Source organism: Neolamprologus brichardi, chromosome 18, assembly GCF_056152115.1.
Source record: "Neolamprologus brichardi isolate AB-2024 chromosome 18, ASM5615211v1, whole genome shotgun sequence".
NCBI lineage: Eukaryota > Metazoa > Chordata > Actinopteri > Cichliformes > Cichlidae > Neolamprologus > Neolamprologus brichardi.
Window position 1 is genome coordinate 11,858,884 of NC_142121.1, and position 21,227 is coordinate 11,880,110.

General features: G+C 38.9%; 1 protein-coding gene across 1 annotated transcript in view; it reads left to right on the forward strand.

Annotated features, from left to right (window-relative positions):
• The first annotated feature begins 946 nt into the window (after nt 1–946).
• lig1 (ligase I, DNA, ATP-dependent) overlaps nt 947–21,227 on the forward strand; it is a 65,016-nt gene continuing 44,735 nt past the window's right edge. The window contains exons 1-10 of the mRNA XM_006792380.3: nt 947–1,163; nt 1,738–1,800; nt 4,238–4,418; nt 8,481–8,646; nt 10,221–10,358; nt 13,136–13,519; nt 13,672–13,780; nt 16,831–16,917; nt 18,346–18,402; nt 19,467–19,525. Of these exons, the coding sequence (XP_006792443.2) occupies nt 1,147–1,163; nt 1,738–1,800; nt 4,238–4,418; nt 8,481–8,646; nt 10,221–10,358; nt 13,136–13,519; nt 13,672–13,780; nt 16,831–16,917; nt 18,346–18,402; nt 19,467–19,525 (1,261 nt within the window). The 5' untranslated portion in view covers nt 947–1,146. The remainder of the gene's footprint in view (nt 1,164–1,737; nt 1,801–4,237; nt 4,419–8,480; nt 8,647–10,220; nt 10,359–13,135; nt 13,520–13,671; nt 13,781–16,830; nt 16,918–18,345; nt 18,403–19,466; nt 19,526–21,227) is intronic.

Here is a 21,227-nt window from a genome sequence, read left to right on the forward strand (position 1 = left end):
AGTTTTATGTGTATTTCTTTTACTTCTGGTAGTCCACTTGTAACTTTGTGGTTAATGTGGTGACACATTAACCATCAGGACACTCTGGCCCTTCAATAAAAGCCAAACTTTACTTTTGAATATTACGGATAGTAATAAGTTGAGAAATATTTTCTGAACATCTGCAGAAATGAGATTAAAAAGGCTGTGCAGATCCCCATACAGAGGGATCATACTATCTTTAAAGAGGGGTCGACACCCCTGGTTTGGAATGACTGTAGAATGACTTTGGAATGACTTTTCAAACCTTTTTTACCCAAGATCCACCAAAGGTTGAGGCAAAATGTCAAGGCTCATATTCATGTCACCAAAAAAATAGCCTCTATCTCTGCTGGTTCTGCTGTCAGATCAAGTCCCCTTTACTCCACCAGTTCATATAACTGGCATTCACCTCCTTATCAGACTGACCATGGTTCCCACATGCCTTTTTAGCTTGCTTGGCACCATTTTGGCAGTGTAAATTGCAGACTTTAAAAGTGTTTTAGCTTTTCAAAATGTTCTCCTCCTCATTATGAGTCTAGTATGTCCTCTGATGTGTACTTGCTAGGAAGACTGAAAAACACCAGGAATTAAATTCAGGTACCATTTAATGCAGATTGCATCGGGAAACATGCAGCCATTGCAAGAGAAGTCTGACAAAAAATTAAAGTACAATTTTTTATATACCTGCATGAACATAGCAAACCTTTAGCTTTGTTATATTTTACTCATCTTGTCCATTCCATAGTGAGTTGTATACTATCTTAACAGTAGCGTAGAAGCTTTGACTAAGCACAGTCACATCTTATTAGTAGCAACAGAGTAGTTTTATTCAATACATTTTGTGTAGCTACAGTAAAAATTATTTTTCTTTGGGTAAACCAAGTACGTGAGTGCGCATGCGTACAGAGCGGTAACCGCTCGCTTTGGGCTCCCGTAGTAAGTCTTCTTTTCCTCTGACAATCTTTGGCTGAGATACAACTTTTGGCGCCGAATATTCCAAGTTATTATTTTGCCCCTCTGCAGCGCGGGAGTTGGTGTCTTCGTGTGTGTGAATGTCGGAGTTTTGCTGCGATTTAAACGTTTGTTTTAACCGGGTATCAGGTGAAGGAAGAGTTTAAAGACAACATGCAGCGGAGCATCGCGTAAGTGCAAGCCAAAGTTTGCAGTTAGCTTGCTGGAAATTAGCGCTAGCTTGACGATGCTTGTGTCTGTGCACTAGAAGAGTTAGCTGTGTAATAAGTGGTGATTAGGCGGGCGGGCGGGGGGTTAAGTGTGACTTAGAGGGGGTTACACTGAAAAAACAAACAAAAAACATGTCTGTTTCGGTGTTAATCGGACTACCTGTAAGCTAGCTTTAGCATGCTTTTATCCGCATCACCTATTTGGAAAATAGGGTAGTTTTATCTCCAGCACAGACACAGACAATATCATAGCTATATAAGTATACATGATCTTTAAAGGCAGGTTATTTTCCTACCTTATAGAGATCTTTTAAAGCGGCTGTGATCAGTGGAGCCACATTGCTGTAACACTAGATAGCAAAGATGGTAATCTGTGATTCAGCAAGTTTCTAATTAACAGGCAAACCTTTTTCTGTATTATTGTAAAAGTGCGGTCTTATTACCGATTTTTATTACACTTTAATGCACTAAATACAGACATGTGTTGGTATAAACATGTATCAAGCCAGTGAATGCTTGTGTGGTCTTTTTACAGATCCTTCTTTCAGCCCAAGAGCAAGGACATTCAGAAGAAAGCTACGGAGGAGCCTGTGAAAAAGTGAGTTAAGACTTATCCAGAGTCTGCTGCCTGGAATCACTTAATTTAGCTTTGACACTAGGGTGTTTTAAATCTCTCAGAGCAATTGAATTAATCTAGACACAAATTATAGTTTGACTCCACATGTAAGCATGCCTGGTCTGTATATAGTTCAGGCAAAGGATGTGTTACCTTATTTACCTAAAGCCTGAAACCTGGAAACAAAATAGTTAAAAACCATGATCCTGGTGTCAGCTTTGATGTATATGTATGAAAATCCTGCACCTGTTTGTTTTCTTTAAGCTTTTAACATGCTCGTGCTGCTTCTGTGAGGATAGATCAGTTTAAAACCTCAGGTTTACCTTACATAGTAATTGCTTGGCCCAAAAAGTCCCATCTTATTCAAAGAATGAAGATTCAGACTTTGCATAACGCGATCACGGTGCAGTGTCAGTTAAAACTTCTGCATTGGCGGCTGCTGCTGTAAAACCTCGACTGTTTAAGCATTATACATTTTTGGTAAACCTTCAGAAAAACCCTTTTGTATATCTTTTCTAATTAGACTTTTGTTGAATTAGTTTTACTGTTGTTATTTACACCGGCCTGTCTTTGTTTCTCATCTTAATTCAAGCCACAGCTGAGTGTCTTTGATTTTTAATAGAGGTGCAAATGCACACCTATGTCTGGCACTTGTACTGGGAAAAGGACTGCAGAGCAAAAGTAATAACTGTTAGTTTTTTTTTATTAATAGTTATTGTCTCAGATGTCTTGTTTTCATAATAGTTACATAGCCTGAACTTTGAAGAGTTGGCTTTTGTTTTAGTGGAGTTTAATGTACTCATTTGTAACATAGTCACTGCATCAAGGCCAATTTTGAACCCTTAAAACTTTTAATTGGGCTGCAAATTTCCTTATACTTGGACAAACAGGGCTATTTTAAGGAATAAACCACATAATAAAACTGTCATATTATCAGAAGGATGGAGATTTTTACTGCCTATAATACAGTTAAAATACCTGCATTTGTATTCAGGCAGAAGCATAAAGCGAGGTGGCTGATACGGCGCATACTGATCCCATTTTCAAACATATTTTTGTGTTGAAAGCCCACCCACGCGTGGCGTATGTGCAGTTATCTTCGCTGCTGAGTGAAACTTTGTGTCCAGTAGCTCCTATCAAAAGATGAAGAGATGAGAACTTCAGTTTCTCATTTCCGAGCTGCTTTGGTGATAAAATGTTCATTATCTCTAGACTCTTTAATCTTTTAAGTACGTCTTAAAACTCACTTTAATTGACTTTCCTTTCTGTAATGATCGCCTCATCATTGCTTTGACCTCTTTTTACGAGTCTTACTTTGATTTTATAGGTTTTCTTTTTTATGATAGATTTTACTGTTGACTTGATCCTTTAAAAATGCCTAATATCGCACCTTGTGGGTCAACATTACCACGTGAATTAACCTTAAAGGGTTCTTTTATGCTTTTCCTTGTTTTCTGTCTTTAATATACTGTTAAAATGGTGGCTGTTTATATCAAATACAATTAGAGTTTTGAATAATAAAGTCAGCGTTCATGCAAGTAGTTCCTGTGAACCGGCTCTTTAAGCCTTCTGTTTGTGATGGGCGATCAAGTCTCCTAAAGGTGGCCTTTTTAAATATTGCGAGTTTAAAACAGTTTAAAACTTAACAAGTTTAAATGAATTTGTCAATATTATATGAAGGAACAATGGCTTTATGTCCTAAATATCTACAGAGAGAAGATATTTTAGCTCAAGTTGAACAAGGGCTGCACTGTACTTTTATGATATATATAGACATGCTGGCCCGTTTGGGTCAGTGATGGCATGTCCAGCGTTCAGCTGTAAAGCACACTGACTAAAATAAACCCTGAATGACAAATTATTTTTCTTTGTTTGTTTTTTTTTCAGTGTTTTCACATTAAAATGTAAATAAAAGTCCTTCATCAAACGAGCTGTTTGCACAGCTTCTCTCGCACAGCTGGTCCCCTCTCTCTTGGAAGCAGTTATTCCAGCAGCAGAGTCTTTATTAATTTTAAAGTTTTAATTGCTGATTATTTTATGCATATAGATTATCTCTAACTATAATAAATAAACTCTCTTTCTGTTTGTTTGTGAATTCTTTCTACACAAGCAGTAATTAAGTAACCAGACTTCGTACACAGATGCATCTTAGGAACGTAAAGGTTTCCATCTATATCATATCCTATGTTGTCATCATGATGTCTGGCAACCACCCACCAAAAATGCTTAATTTATCTATAACACTTTATAAAAGCATACTTTTAATTCTGTGATGGTGACATCTGATTTATCACAATACATATTATATCATGATGCTATGCAGGTTGCCTGGCAACCACCTAACAGTGGATTACAGTGACAGTAGAGCAGGGCATGCACCGTTTAATATAAAATGTGTGTTTCTGTGGTTTATCTCCAGGTCTGTCAAGAGTCCACTGAAGGTGCAGAACGGTGTTCAGGAAGCAGATTCGCCCATCAAGAAGGTTGTGAAACGCTGCCGTCAAATCCTGGACAGCGACGATGACGAGGCGCCAGTCGTTAAAGAACAAGTTCCCAGCAAGGGACAAGGAGACAAAGAAGCTCCTGGAAAAACAGAAAAGGTAAAAGCGACATGTGGTTTTATAACTGGGACGTCAGAGTTCATTTAATCTGTTACATTCAACACATCAGCTGCAATTTGTGAGTGACGTTTTCACCAATAAAAGACTTGACAGATTGATGGGATGTCATGGTGCTAAAGAAAAAACGCAGACATGCTTTGTGGAAACGCTAAACGGTGTGTTACCCATCAAATGCTGAACGAGTGTAATGAAGACGCTCAGGGCTCCTGTAGGCATATCAGTGCCTATTGTTGGTTTGGTTATGGGGGAAAACAATGCTACACAAAGGCCTAGTAATTGTATGGTGAATCACAATGTTGAATACATTTGTCAATAAGCCATGTAATGAAAAGACCTGATTATCAGCTTTGGCTGTCTTTCAGCCACCTGTTGTTTGATAAACACTTCTCTTAACCAGCCTGTTTATTTTGTTTGTTGTATGTCAGCAATTATTCACTATTTGTTGATTGAGGGAAGTGATTATGATGATACATGATGTTTGTCAGGCTGCCCTCACCTCACATCCCTTTCATATGGGTGTAATTATTAATTTTTGTGACAAGGTACTAATATATCCACTCTTGCACTCTTGGCAGTGGAGAGGCTCCCCCGCAGATAAATGCAGGGCAGCGACTAAGGATCACTTTCATCAGTAATTAATAATCCGATTTGTTATTAGTCTGTAAAATGGTAAATGAAGTGTCAAAATACCTTAAGTAATCTTGTGATGCCAAATTGTTTGTTTGCTTGATAATAACTTGGTAAATTAAATTACATTTTCTGCACTGTGCAGTATGGTATTGAACTACCGGTACTTATTTTTAGGGTACATGAACATTAGAAATAGCCTGCAATGTTGGAGAAACAGCAGGTTTTCTCAGTGGACCCCAGGAAGCCCTTCATGTGAACGCCACCTTTCCTTCTTAATTTGTAGTGATATGGTTTTATTTGAATCCAGATGTTTAACATCATTAGTTTGCTTGATTTAAATGTAGTTTTTGCTGTTCCAGCTCTTGATGGTCGATGCTTAATAATAATCCGGTTTGCCTTTCTACAGCTACCCCTTGCTGTGGCAGAAGCTGGCTGATTGTGTTGCTCTTGGCTTTCTGTTTTGACTTCTTCGCTCTTTCCAACTATTATTATATTTTTTTATGTTGTTGAGGCCAGTAGGTGGGAGATGTGACCAATTCAGTGAGTTGCTGGTGTCTTTATAAAGAAGGGAACCTTCAGCTGGGGATGGGGGATCAAAATAGTTTAACAAATGATTTTTATTTTAATGTGATTGTTATGTTAAATTAAACACTGTTATTCACGTGTTTATGCCTTTTTAACTGTTCAGACTGGTTAATGTTCAATATTGATCAGGTTTGTTTTTATCTGTTTGTATTGATTTCTTTGCTAACTTTCCAACTCCTTTTTAACACTTCTATTTTTGACTTTTTATTCTGAGGGAAGTTGGTGGGAGACCAATTCAGTCGGTCCATCTCCAGACTTAAAAATTCCCTCCTCCGTGATGTAAACTAGTTTTAAAGCATATCTCCAGTACCATTGTTACTTATAATGGACAGTATTTATTCATGTAATTATTCATTTTTTTGCTGTTCTCAGATGAATTGATGTTCAGTATTGATCAGGTTTGCTTTTATCTCTTGCTCTTAGCTTTCGTTTTCACCGTCTGTGCTATAATTATATTTATTAAACATATCTCTCCTTTGAATGTAATACAGAACATTTCCATAAAATAATGAGTGGAAAATTTGAATCTCAACAAAAATCTCCATGTATTTCATTAACTTCAGCAACTATAGTATTTGCCTTCCTCTTATCTTTAATGACAGCAGCACTTAAGCCAAAAAAACTGATTACCTCAGCCTCGCTATCACCATTTCACAAGGACCTTATTGTCAAGTCAGGAGTGGTGCGTTGACAAAAAAATGCACAGAAAACGTCATGCATAAAGGGCCATCTGAGGCAATAGAAAGTCAAGTGACTGGACCTGCAAAGTAAATGGGACTCTGAAGTTAAACCATTAGCATTGAGACTAAAGGATAATACTATTGAAGCCAACGGGATGAGGAGGAGTTCAAATGAGAGCTGTAAATACATTTCTCTCACTTTTCTCCAACCTCTCTTTGTTCCTTTGCTCTATATCAAAGTGAAACTGAACCATACAGCTACAGCTGCCCTCAAATAGCATCAGTAAGCTTGATGTCAGTGTTGTGAGGAGAATCCCAGCTGATGGGTGCTTTGTGACAGCATGAAGCAAATTTTTCACTGAAGTTTTTCATCTATTTAAATTGCTGCAAACTCTGATTTCCTCTGTCAGCTTTACCTGGTATCTATTCACCCTGGTTCACCTCATTTCATAGAGTTTGTTTGAATGTAATGTACCCTATATAGACAAAGGTATTAGGTAGAGCAGGGCGATATGACCAAAAATATTTATCACGATATACATTTGAAAATTTGCGATAACGATATAACTGACGATATAATTGACACTAGACAAAATACTTTGCAACTCCACAACTTTATTAGTGCAAAAAACAAAAACCATCAATGTATTTTCACTTAAACAAGCAGCTGTTTTTTATGTGCATTAAAGTTATATAAAAAAATTTAACAGTGCAAATGCAAATTCCTCGCTGACAGGTTAACCAAAAGGCATTTTCAGTGGAAATTGGCCGACATATCCTCAGCATAATATCCACACAACTTAAAAAGAGGTTATACACACACAATACGGTAATATTATGTTGAAGCACCGTACGTATCACTCTGCGAGGCGCCTGACTACGGTAGCCGTAATCCTCCGACAATCCATCAAGCAGTGCGGGATCGTAGCTTAGCAAAGTCGAACTAAAACATTTGACAGATTTTCTAGCGCTGTGTACATAAAATTGTTTCGAGGTCAGTAAACACAACCAGAACTCATACATAAGGCACACGGGATTATAAGGGGCACTGTCGATTTTCAGAAAGATCAACTTAATAAACTTTCCTGTTACTGCCATAGATTCATCAGTACTTTTTTTTTGGGGGGGGGGGGGGGGGGGGGGGGGGGGGGTGGATCTTTCACTGTGTTTGTCGGTCTTTCTTTCTTAACCTACCCCAACCATTTCACCTTGTTTCCCCTTACAAGATGTGATTTAGAGACCCTTCCATCCTCTGAGACTATTGCTAGACGGCCTTCTCTTGACAGGACTGTTGCTGCAGGGAGTCTTGTGTTCTTTATTTAGCTAATTCTGTTATCTGTGACTTTGCTTCTCTGTTTCTCAGAGAACAAAGCCTCTCGTATTGATCTTCTCTCAGTGCGCTCACTTTTCCTCGGCCTGATCGTGCTTTGGATTCAGCTGATCCAGTTTCCACAGCGGTCCATGCTGCCCTCTTGCAAACCTTGACTCTAGTCTTGATTTGGAGCCCTTAGAGCCTGTCTTGGATCAGAATAACCATTTTTACTTCTAAAACTTCTAATTCTCAAGCCATGCATCCCATTATCACAGTGGTGTTTAAACCCCTTTTAGAGATTCACTTCTTACCATAAGTCTTGTGGCATGTAAACATGTTGGCTTCATGTCTAAAGGAGCACCCGTGTTAATTTTTATGAGCTACTAGGTCAAAATATTCTTCATCATAAAGATTTACAAAGATGGGTCCTAAAAAATCTTGAAGGATTTAGGGATCATTTTAAAGCATAGGTTATTGGTTGCCAAAACGTAGTTCAAAAATTAGAAACTGCATGTCTTCATCAAATTACTTTATTTCACATTCAATAAACAATTTCAGCAATAAAAAACGAAATAATACACAGTATTCGTATTCCTCAGCAGAACAGGCCACATTTTGGATGAGCCACACAAACAATCCACAGCGATCCAAATGATATTGTTGCAGACAGCTGGACAATTGTTGCTGTCACTTCCTTTTCATTTTCAGTAAAATCTGTGGATGATGGCGGCCATGCAAACAAACCATGATCTGCAGTCATTTTGCCTGTTCAAGCTGTTGTTCATGCCGCCTCTTGTCATAATGCTTACCATCACTCGTGCTTGTGTCTTTCAGAAGGATGATGCGTTTAAAGCCGTTCCCACCCCCCTGTCTCCACCATCGCCTCCAGCCACGCCTGTAACCCCGACCACCCCTGCCACTCCAGCCACCTCTGATTCACCGGGGACCCCCAGCACTCCCAATTCCGTCTCCCCCACTGGGATCGTCAAACGCAAGACTGGTCAGCATCTGAACAGATTTTTATTAACTTTGTCTTAATTAAGCTGTTTCAGAATTGTGCTTTTCAGCTCGTTTTCCAAACTTGCACCATTTTGAACTTTGACACCAGCAGAGGATTAATAGCGTTCCTGCCTCGAGCTGTTTTATTTGATTACTTGTTAGCAGGCGCCTAATGGCTCCAAATACTCATTATTTCACAATGAGGGAGAAAACAGGAAATTTATCTCGAACTGAATGCATAAGAAGTTTGTTCACCAGAAGCGGCGAAGTTCATTTTTCACCCTTTTCTTTCATTTGTCTTTCCACACTCTGGACTGCCTTAGATTGACAACCACAAGACTAGACCGTGATTGCGCTATCATTAATCATCATCTGCTGCACCACGAGTACACCCTCCTGGAGCCTATATCATTATTTTTCTGCACGTCTTTGCACTGTGATAATAATATTATTACTGCTATATTGTCTTAGCAGTGCATCATTTCTGCTGACTGGGAGTTAATCGAACCAGCAGAGCATGTCGTCCTATTATTGCAGCTGATTGTCAGTGTTTATTTGGGTGCTTTCTTGGGTTTGCAAGCTTTAGAAACTTTGGGCTTTTTAAAAAAAACCCCAGCATAAACATATGTAGTGATCATTATTTTATAGCTGCAGTTGGTACAAAGCAGCTTGAATGTTTCACATCTGCAAGATAAAACTGAAAGAGAGCTGCTGTTTCTTGTTTGTAAATTCTTAATCAGATGATGTGTGCAAATATCTACATTTAAAATGAAACAGAATGGCCTAGTTATTTTTTTTTTTTACATGGCTCTTTGTAGTTGCTGTCTTTCCCATATAACACCAGATACGTTGGAGTTTGAACAGAGAATTTAAGCTGCTTAGAGTTTTCTAGCATTCCAGCTTTGTCTTCATTTGAGAAGCACCTCCTCTCCCACTTTGTTTCCTTCATCCTAGTTTTTGCAGCAGTAAAAGTGTCTCGTTCTCTTCTCATCGTCCCGTTCTCTTTGTGTTTGATGACTGCAGTGTTTTCTTTCACCAGTGGTGCGTTGCCACAATAAGAGCCCCGCCACCATCACTGCTGGAGAAAACATCACATTAAAGTAACTCCCTAATTCGTCCAGAAATTGCATTCTTAATGTCCTGGGTTAATGCTTTCATTATAATATCCAGAAGAGAAACATCAGCACTGCTACCTGTGCTAGAACCCGTAACAAGGGCCAAAACAGAGGCAGGTGTGTTACCAAAACTGAAATTGCCCTCGAGCACCACTGCTGCATAAAATTGCAGGGTAATTTACACTGGAACCGTAAGCTGCTGTGCTGCATAATATTCTTCAGGATGGAATTAGTGTTTTCATTAGCAAAGTATGTATCTATGATTCTCTCTCCCTTTTTTTCTCCTTCTTCTTCTTGCCCTACATCTGCAGCAAGAGAGCAGACTCGTCCTGTTTTCATCTCCTTATTCTCTTACTGTTTGATCCCGGCATGATTTCAGCTGGGATGCCTCCCACTTTTTTTTTCCTTTCTTTTTTAAAATCATGTTCTTTTAATGTAATGCCTGTCCTGATATGTGCAGCAAGGAAGATGTTCCCTAAGAGGAAGCTCAACGAGAGTGGGAGTGGCAGTGACAGTCAGAAAGAAGATGCAGAGGTCAAGGAGGAGCAGGGTCAGAAAAACAAACGGCCACGTGTGGAGACTAGTGTCAGCGGTGAAGGTATGCTTTCGCTTCTGCTGCGAGTCTGATAACCAAGTTTGGCTCCTGTACAGGTTTGGAAAGTCCACGTGGGAGGGGAAGTTGCACAGACACATCGGCTATAAGGGGAAAAAATCAGCATGCTATATTAACAAACTCACACCTTATCATTACTAAAATCCACTTTTGGAAACTTTCAATTGCATCCTGACTAAACACATAAACAATACTTTTTGTTTAGCAGTGTCACAGTACCAAACAGCTTATTTTCTTGATGTACATGGTCTCATCCAGCCATTTGTTTCCAGAGATTTTATGGCCGATTGGGTTGCAATAATAAAGAGCAACAACTTGGATAATTAATTAGATATTAATCACCAGGCAAACGCTTTTCAGTTCCAGCTCCGCAAATAAGTGTTTCCTCTTTATTGAATCATGAATTTGAAAGATTTGAAGTGAAAGATTGAACATTTTTATTGCTGTCTCTGCTGTCACAAGGCTCTGGTAAATTGCGGCATGTGTTTCGTTTCATCATGGCCTTTTTCTCTGAGCTTAACGATGAGTGGAGGAAAACAAAAAAATGTAGCCTAGTGAATCAAACAAAGTAATGTCTAGTTGTAGTCCTATAGATGTATGTTGTTCAGAGAATTATGGTACAGTGACGAAGTGACAGATAATCTCAAACAATGCACAAGTGTATTTCCTTTAGTTTTGACTTGTGGTTGAGGACAAAAGCGAGTCACACCCCACAGGATCCCACAGAGTTTATGGACGTCCACTTCTATCTGGGCCAGCTAATGTTAGTTCATAACTTAATGCTCAATTCTCTTCTGCAAATAAAGGGCTAAAGAAAAATGGTGAAACAGCCTTCGTGCTAAAACTGGATTACATAACAGCGTATATGTTCATCTTTTATGTACAGACTACTGCGAGCATGTTAAACTCATTTTACAGCTCCACTAGTTGTAGTTTAACTACACATTTAATCCCTGAGATATCTCAGTATAACAAAAAGAAGTGCAATTTCAACTGTATGTGTCAGTTTTGAGAAATGCTTATGAAGCAAATGAAAGAAATCTGTCAGCACATCTCTTTGGATTCAAATAAATAAGAAATTAAGAAGATTATGTAAGAAATTAATATTTCAAATGACAGAAAATGTTTTGGTAGCTCATTGTCCAGACTGTCCCGTAATTATAAAACAGAAACTTTTTGTTAATTTACAGAAAATGTCCTTTTTTGTTCAACTGCGTAGTGACTTTACTATAGAAATGTATGTTTTTTAGATGATGAAGAAAAGGAACTTGTTGCCATTTAATTGTTAATTTATTACTTTACTTTATTACATAGATGTATTATGAATGACCATGAGGGAAGTCTTTATCAATAAAAAAAAAAGTTGCAAAACTTTTGAAAATATAATTAAAAATAAAAAAATGATGTCCTCCTTTACCTTTCCTTATTCGGTGGGCCGATTCTGGCCCCTGAGCCTTATGTTTGACAGTCGTAATCTACTGTTATAGTGAAGTGCAAATAGAGAGAAACACAACAAAAACAGCCTGCGATTCAAAGGAATGAGGATAAAGGGTAATGATTTCAGTCTGTTACTGCAACTGTAGGAGCTCTGCACTGTGATAAAGCAAAGTTCATTTTTACCATCTGTGAGATGCAAACTGAGAAATTCACCATCCACGGAGCTTGTTTGGCTTTGTTTAATCGGTTCGTCTAAGTTTTGACACAGACGCTCAATAAAGGCAGAATTATGAAGAAAATGTAGCAGCCCAAGAGTGTAGCAGCCTCCACCAAGGCTGAAAATTGACTCCAAAATGTGCATAAATTGATATTAGTCTGTGATATTTTCTTGAGAAGATGAACGCTATTCAAACACGATGCAATGTCCAGTTTTGCCCTGTCTCACAATTATAAGCAGTCCTTCTCAATGGCCCTGAGTTCAGATCTAATTAATCCTTAGATGTGCTAAATCCAGCTTCTCACAAGATTTTTAAGCGAGTCTGTCCGTTACGTTTGTGAGTAGTCCTCCTAACACACGGGCAAACAAACTGAACCAATCACATCACCACCTGGACAGAGCTAAAAGGTTAGAAACCGTCTCAGAGCGGTTCACTCCACATGTGTTCTCACTACTGCAAATACTCTATTTGGTTTAGGTTAGGATGCTGCATTGGTAGAGCATCTTGTACTTTCTCAGTGTGAATACACATGTGGTCAGTCACACATCACATGCAGTTTAAATCTGGGAAATGGCAGGTTAAAGGCTCGTATTGGACAACAGCTAAACAAGGTTAAAGCTGAAGTGTGTTTGAAAACCACTTTAGTGTGTTTTGGGGGAAAAAACAAAACAAAATTGACAGCAGCTCAGCTTGGTGCCCCCCCCACTCTTTTTTTTCCACAGACAGGGAAATGGCTCTCTTTCTCTTTCTAAAGTTGTCTAGTAAAGTACCAGCTGTGACTACTGGGTTTAGCGGTCCATTCCACCACTTACTTTAACGTTTGAATGAGAAAATTAAAGTTTCATGCCGCCCTCCTTACCCAGGCAGTATCATGACCCCAGCTCTGACTGCTGGGAGTCGGTGCTACAAGTTTGTCAATAGTAATTTCTCTTAGCTGCCTTCCTCAGGTGAAAATGAAACCTCAGAAATATAACCTGCGGCATTTACTGAAGGAGGCTCTTACGTCTTCAAACATGGGCTCTCAAAAAATCTGGGTTGCCCTCAGTAAACCTGCTGGCATTTTTCTCTTCAATGACTCCACTCCCTTTCTGTCTTGCCCCTGTGTAGGTAACGCAGATGAACCCATGGAGGAGGACACAAAGGAAGAAAGGGGAGAAAAGGCAGTGACCGAGGCTAACAACCCAGGGGACGAGGAGGTGGAGAACAAGAGCAAAGAGGAAGAAACTGTAGAAAAAGAGGAGCAGGTGGAGAAAAAGAACTCTGATGAGAAAGAGGAGAAAGCTGAGGAGGCGGAAAAGAAAAATGAAGCAAAGCCGAAGACAGATGATGATGATGAGAAAGGACCTGCCGTAGCCAAAACGGAGGTGGTTGAAAAGGACACGCGAGGCACAGAAGAGAGCCCGAAAAGTCAAACGGTGAAAAGGCAGAAAGAAGCAAAAGAACAGAAAGATAAGGAGCCGACCAGGAAAGCCCCCATCAGCAGTTTCTTTGGTGAGAAGGAATTTGCATAGTTCTGTGCTTGCATAAAAAAACAGCATGTGAATGTACTGTGCTTTTATCAGTTTGGAGAACAAGGTAAAATAAGCCTCCACTTCAACCCCTACATCACCCTCACCTTGTCTTTTATTTATTTCCTTCGATAGCTCCCAGAAAAGCAGCAGTGAAGACGGAGAAGCCGGAGAAGAATGAGGGGGGAAAAAAGACGAGTCCAGAGAGGAAGAGGTCAGAGGAGGAGAGTAAAGACACGAAAGGGTAAGACAGTCGCAACAGGAGGTTACAGGTAGCTCAGGCTTGATAAGCTTGCCACCTTGCTTGCCTGTTTGTTATCTTGCTGGAACACTAAACTTATCCACATGTCGGCCTGTTCAGCTGAGCTTCACCCCTGACCCCTTCTTACTAAAGTGTAAACTGTACGTGCATGTGGGGAAAAGAAGACGGATCAAAATTTAGTGACAAGGTGTAGAAGAGCAGACGGAGAGCAGCTACTGAGAATTATTTCCATTATATTCTTCAGTGACTACCTAATCATTTTATTATGTTGATTGATTGTAGCTGCCAGAGAGGTTATATTTTATTGATTCAAACTAGGCACTCACACTGCAAAGAAACCCTGAATTCAGTTCCTTTATCAGTTTTGTAAAGATATGGTAAAATGCATGGTTACTTTGAAAGAATAAATGTAGGAAAAAGATGGCTGTGAAGGCACAGCTGGGTGGGTGGATGAGAAATACTGTCTGCTTTTGAGCAGTCTCTATCAAGACTTGTAGCCAAAACAGGTGAAATGATGCTGTCGTTACATTTTGTTGGCGTTAACTAATAGTGATCCGCAGTAAATGCGAAAAATCCAATAGTATATGACATCGATACCTTAAAAAGTGAATGAAACCAAGGTTATCTCTTGCACTCATCACTACAGTGATGTGCTTGTTTTGTTTAGGAATGTTCCTGATGATTAAGTGTCAATTAAGCGAGAGGAAAAAAAGGAAAACGGCGATTGACTGGGTGATTATTCTAGTCCTAAAAATAACAAACAAATAAAAAGAGTAATAGGATTAGCAAAATAGATTAAAATCTGTCAGTGTATATTTATAAATGAGTGTGCTTTCTATTCTACAGATTTCTATTCAAGGCTCAGAAGGCGTGGATGAGTGGGCGTTATCAAGCTTTTTCTTTAAATATCTATAAATGTTTTATCTAAGTAGTTCCAATTATTTAAGACAGTTGCTGTCGTGTTGAACCATTTTCAGTCTGTAAAATGCTGACTTATATAAATTTGCTAGTGAATATTAACACCAGCACTGTTGTTTCATTACACTACAGTTGTACCTTTTAGTCTACAGTTGAAAAACATGCTTAGGAGTGCACCACCTCTTCAATATTAAACAGGCTGTGTCATCAGGTTCTGCTGTCCTCTTTCCTCTTTCCTCTTCCTTCCTGATTTAAAGAGACTTGCTCGTGTGGAGAGGAGGAGGGCCTGGCTGGTTGCAGCTACTTGGTCTCAACTATAATTATGCAGAGCTCTTCAGTGTAGAGCACACAAGTGTTGGGGGTGAAGAGGGGAGCAGATTTTGTTGCACACACGGATAACGAACGCTATCATCATCATCGCAAATAAACTGTAGTCCAGAGTCTGTTAGTCAGCTGCGACGTGTGTGTGTGTGTGTGTGCGTGTGTCTGCCCCTCCTTCATGTAAACAGACAGTGATACACAGTGCAAAAGAGAAGCAAAACTCATCATTGAGACTGGGCTTAAATGGGGTTCCTAATGCAGTGTGTGCTCTGCATTATTTAATGTAATTTCTTCCTGATGTTCCATTACCAGAACTATAACTGTTCTCCAGTGACTGCCTTCTTATTTTCTGTCTATTCCTCTTGTTTTTATATATTCCTTGTGATTCTATATATATTTCTCCTGTTTATTTATTACTGCTGTCTTACTATTTATATTTTATACCTGGAGTGGAGCACCCATAATTTCGTTGTACATGTACAATGACAATAAAGGGCTGTTCTATTCTATCCTACAAATAATGTGATTTATTAGCCAGCAATACTCCATGCGTCCTTACCAAAGCCCATAAAGCTGCTGAGCAGTCAGTAAGGTGGACTCAAAGCAGCCTTTTGCATTTCTGACTCGATACCGATGCCTTTGATTTCGGGATCTGCCCATTCTGATTTCTGATCCAGTGTCAGTGTTGAATAATAAGCTCTGTCAGGAGTTAAGAGAGCAGAAATCTTTCTTTATATGTAAAACCGCATCAGGCGAGACTGGAACATTGTTTTCTTATTTTTGTGAAATGAAATGTGACAAATAAACATACCCAAGATACATATTTACCAAACCGCTATCTTGTATAGTGTAATAATACATGACAACAGGACCAACGCAGGCGTTAGTTAAATTTATTTGCCTTTGTTTCATTTCAGCTCGGTGTGAGAGTCATTAGGCTGCTCCATACTGCTATTATTTACAACTTTTACAGTTGTGCTAATTTCTCCTTTTCCTGCACCACCTACAACGAGCAAACACCTTATATGATGATTGTTGTATTCTCAGCTCAGGCATGCACTCCGTGCTGCTGGAAACCAATCGGTTTCTCTTTATTATGATTGCTTTTGCAATTATTCAGTCTCCCTTACAGGAAGCAATGCATTTACCACATGTAAATGTGGTAAATGTCATGTTAACTATTCAAGATCCAAACTATTTTTGGCTGTGGAAAGCAGGGAATGCATTTTTCATCTTCCTAACTATTTATTTTTTTATCACTACCTTGTGTGTGACACTCTGGGAATGACAGGTATTGCACACAAAAGAAAGTTTACAGCGTTAGTTTATCTCTGTGTAATGAATTCAGACAATGATATTTTGTTTGAGGAAAAGAAACTCAACATCTTGTATGTTACTGCAGTAAAAGAGAGACGGTTTAAACTTGTAAACCATCCCAGTATTTTGTTTTTTGGAAGCAATAACTGCTGACAATGGAAACACTTTTCTATTTAATGTGCAGAACTTTTTCTGTTTTTTTTTAAAAAATATCTACTTGCACGTTCAGTTGGGATAAACTTTGCAATAGTTCAGCTTCTTTCTTTGTGAGATAACCAGAAAAACTACTAGAATATCTTCCAAAATATTCTTCACATTTTTAAAGTGTTTCATTGTTGTGATAATTGTGTGCGTGACTCTCTGCCTACAAAGGAATCTGAGTTGGCACCAGTGACTGCAACAGCTGTTGTCATCATTTAGTTGGACACAAATGTGCTCTTTCGTTTTATCTTTTAAAATTTGTGTTATTTCCTCAGTGAGGCAACCTCAGGACAAACAGACTATGATCCGTCGAGACCAAACTATCATCCCGTGGACAACGCTTGTTGGAAACAGGGCCAGAAGTAAGTCACCTATCTGCAAAAATAGGAAGCCAAATTCTCTGATTGAATGTCTTGATTGAAATTCATATGCATCTTTAACTGTTTCCATCAGTTACTGGCACCTCTCAGACATATTTTATCACTGCTTCTGTATGCTGCTTTTCCCTCTTTCCAAATGTCTCCAAAATAATATAATTTCTTCACAGGGTGGATAGCCTCTCTATCCACCCACCAAATCCAGTCGCTTGGACATCAGACATTAAAATATAAAGAAGAAAGACAGAAGGAGGAGGGGAGCACGTGGGATGATCAACTAGCTTTGCATAAGGCAAAAATTATGAGAATTTTATGTGAAGGATCATTGGAAAAACAGCTGTTATTTTAACTAGGCAGCTGCCTATTTTTTCCCTTTACTGGAGAATTTGTGTAATCCTAAAGTAAATACAGAAATCACAGCCTGCCTATGTGCCTAGACCTATTTAAACAAGATGCCCTGAGATTGATTATCATGAACTATGCCAAGCAGGGTAATAATAAAGCTTGGGAGTGCAATGTGGACAGGAACTATAGTCGAACGCCAACCTGTCTCTTTCTCTGCTGATTATTTGCTTTTACTCTCCACTTCTGGCTGTCAAATAAAAGACAAAGCTAATCTACTCACTAAACAGGCAAGATTTGGGATGCAACGTTTTCACTCAACAGCGATTAGAGTCATCACACTGTTGGTGGGGTTGTTTTATTTTTCTCGCTTCTTCCCTCTGAGCCAAACTGAAGTGAACACCAGCCTGTTTGTTTTTCTGTGAAGATCTGCGAGTTATTTATAAGGAGAAAAAACTGAAGGAATGAAAACCTTCAGGCCAGGGAAGTGCTCTGACTTAGTAATGGGTAATCACAGGGAAATCATGGAATTTTATATCAAGGTCACGCTGTAAGGCATGCTGCTTATGTGCTCGGCTTATTCTCAGGTCGACTGCTGTACAGATTGTTTTAACCTGCTTTAAGCCGTGTGCAGGTGAAGTCTGCTGCTTCTAGCTAAATATCAGCCTCTGAATTAAATTGTTCTTTTCTGAAATTGAATAAACAGTTTGAATGTCAGAGCTTCGCGGTAAGGATTAAAAACACATTAGGATATAGTAGCTTTATATCCAGAATATATGCAAAAAATTATAAAGATTAAATTATATATATATATATATTTAAATTGCACTTCCCACCATATTTCTCTGTCAAACTAATTGTAACGACACACTTTTCTCCACATGGCGTTGTCACCTTCGCCCTCCTTGCTGTCATTTTTGTGCGGTTTTTGATAACCTTGAATCAAAGCTTATTCTACTGTGGCATTAATTGCTAGGCGCTCTGAATAGCCGAGTCAGCTCAGCGCCGCGAGTGTGAAAATCTGTCCGTGTTGATGCTTTGCCTGCTAACTACGTGTTCATCACTCTCCAGAGTGCCCTACTTGGCAGTGGCTCGCACCTTTGAGAGGATTGAAGAGGACTCTGGCAGGTAAGACTTCCCAATGGGGGAAATTTTTCTTTTAAATGCCAGAATGAGTTGAACATCATTAGTAAGAAAATGATTGCAAGTCTTGCAAAGCACACACACGTACTAGCGAGTTTCTTTTTCTTCATAAAATTACCATTCAGGTTCAGCTGGGAATTTCTGGAACTAAATTAGTTAAGTGCTCGCCAGTCAGGAAAAGTGAGAAAATTTGAATAATTCACTGGTTGTGTTGGGAACATGAAGAAATTTTAAAATGGGTCACCTTCTAGGATTGCTCAAATATATTGTAATATGAAGTTATTATGCTCTCTTCCAGCTGCATATTTTTATTCTTATGTTTTACTAAAGTAGTTAAAATAATCCTTATTTGCCTCATAACGAGCCGCGGTGCTGCTCCTCAGTTTGCGCCGTCTAAAACGATCATTTTAGCCCCTCTCTTAAAGGCCACCCTTCATTTAAGCCTTGTTTCTTTTAATTGGCTGATTCTTGTAAACAGAAGGTTTGAACAGCAGGTTAGCAGCTTATGTGCTCATGCCTGATGTGAGCATATTGGCCGTCATACAAGAGTGGGGAAAAAACAGTCTCAGCTTTTAGACATCAGGCTGCTCAGAGGGGTGGTCGCCTTCAATATGAAAGCCAGTATTGTAACTATACCTGACAGAATATAAGTCTACGTTTCCCCACCTTAGTTTCCATCTTTTGTTTTGTAAACCTGGGTTGGTGTAAACCAGCCAAAAAAAAAAAAACCCAACAAGAAATTGCATGTTATTTTTAGAAACCCTACATTTTAAATAATGATTTGTAACCTTTGTATCTTGCTGCTAGTTGAAAACATCTTTATCTTTAAAGGATATTGAATGACAAATCTCCTTCCAATGACATGTTATTATCTGAAACTGATGTATAGTGTTTCATAAGTGAACTCTTCATCTGCCTCCCAAGCCCCTATTTCCGATTAAAACCTCCAGACTAATCTCATTTCCCACCTACCAGTATTTACGGGATGGCCTTAAAATTCGTTTAACTCATCTTCCCTGTCTAAAAGCAATCCTGTTGTCATTTCCTAGGCTGAGAAACATCGAGACACTGTCAAACCTGTTTCGCTCTGTGCTGCTGCTCTCCCCAGGTAAATGCTATTTTATCTGTGCCATAATGCATGCTGATGTACCTATACAGGCAGCTGGCTGCCAGCCGCTCTATCAAGGAGATGATGTTGACGCCAGGTTGCACACAAAAGTGGGAGGACGTCGGGCGATGTGTGTATGAGAATGTGGGAATCTGATGGTGTTTGTGTGTGTTGTTCTGCTTGTGTTTCATTGTGTATATAATAGTGTTTGTGTCAGGCCTCAGCAATACAGTCATACAGCAATACAAAAGCTGCAGGCATTAAATGAGCTGAGGTAGCTAATTAGCCTACTGTTATGCTGACCGCTTTTGTCCAAATAGAAACAATTCAATGAGCTCGGATGGGGAAAAGTTTGCGATTACATGCAATCTTTTTGTGACACTATAGCAATTAAATGCCGTAGGTTGGCAAAAATCACAAATTTGTTGCTGTCTGTGTACAAAGAAATTTATATTTAGAGTCCACCCAGAGCCTCAGAATTTAAAGCAAAAATTCAGAAATTCCTCATCACATAGAGATGCTTTAAGAATGTAGGGATATAACCAGCGTACAACTAGTTGGCAACCAGTTGAGTCAAGCTTCTTACTGAAGGAGTTGGGCTGACTGGCGCAAGCTCAGATTCATTGGAATATATTGGCAATTTATCTGCATTATAAATTGGGATCGCAGTTATTTGCAAACATTTACCAGTTTGTCTGTGAGCGATTGCCGTCAGTCTGTGTCGGACTACAGTTGTTTGGAAACAGGTGGCCTCTGACCAGGCAACTTGTGCAAGCAATTGCAATTGAAAGTGGTTTGCTAGAAGTTAGTCACTGCAACTATTAGGAATTGGTTAAATTTAAACTGCAAGAGAGAGATTCGCATAGATAAATAGAGAGAGAAATATAGATAGATATAGAAATATGAATAGATACATAGATATTTTTACTTTAGTGTGACTGAGCCATTAGTGGCTATGGTAGGCGTAATTAGTCATACTTGTATGCCAGGGTTTTATTGGCTATGAATGAGCCTTTATGATTACATAAAGTAAAAGCAGTGAGTCTCTGCACTTTCCTCTTATTTTTGACCATTTGGTAAACAAGAAATTCCTGTATGCTGAAAAAAACCTGTTAAATGTGATTCAGTGCTCTCTCAGTGGTGCAGCCTGAAAGCATGTCTCTCTCTTTTCTCTCATCCATTATGTGTGTGTAGATCTAGATCTGCAGTATGTAGCTCTGCTGTTGTGTCTGTCCCAGAAAAGTAGGGTTACAACTGGTGGAGTGTACTATATTAACCCCTTAAGCCCTAAGCTGTTGTTTGAAACTTCTACCTGGAATTTTTATCCTTTTTTTTGCCAAATTAAATCAGTAAAAGCCACAAAGATATTAAAAAATTCATGACTTTTGGCCTTTGTGGGCAAAAAGGAAACACATTTCAGAGAACTTTGGCTTGTTCTGTCAAGAATGACTTAAAAAACTCTTAATATTGACAGATTTTCTGTCACCTAATGTACACTGTAAATAAGAGAATTTAAAAAAAGCCAAACAATTACACATATCAGTGATGCTAATATTACTAAAAACTTTCAGCTGCAATTCTACCAAGTTTTGATGCCCGATAAATGAACCACAAGAAATTCTACATCCAGTCTAGTCATGCCAGTAGTTGGTGGAAACTCCATCCAGGGAATTTGTCATACTTGCCAACCCTTAAAAAAATA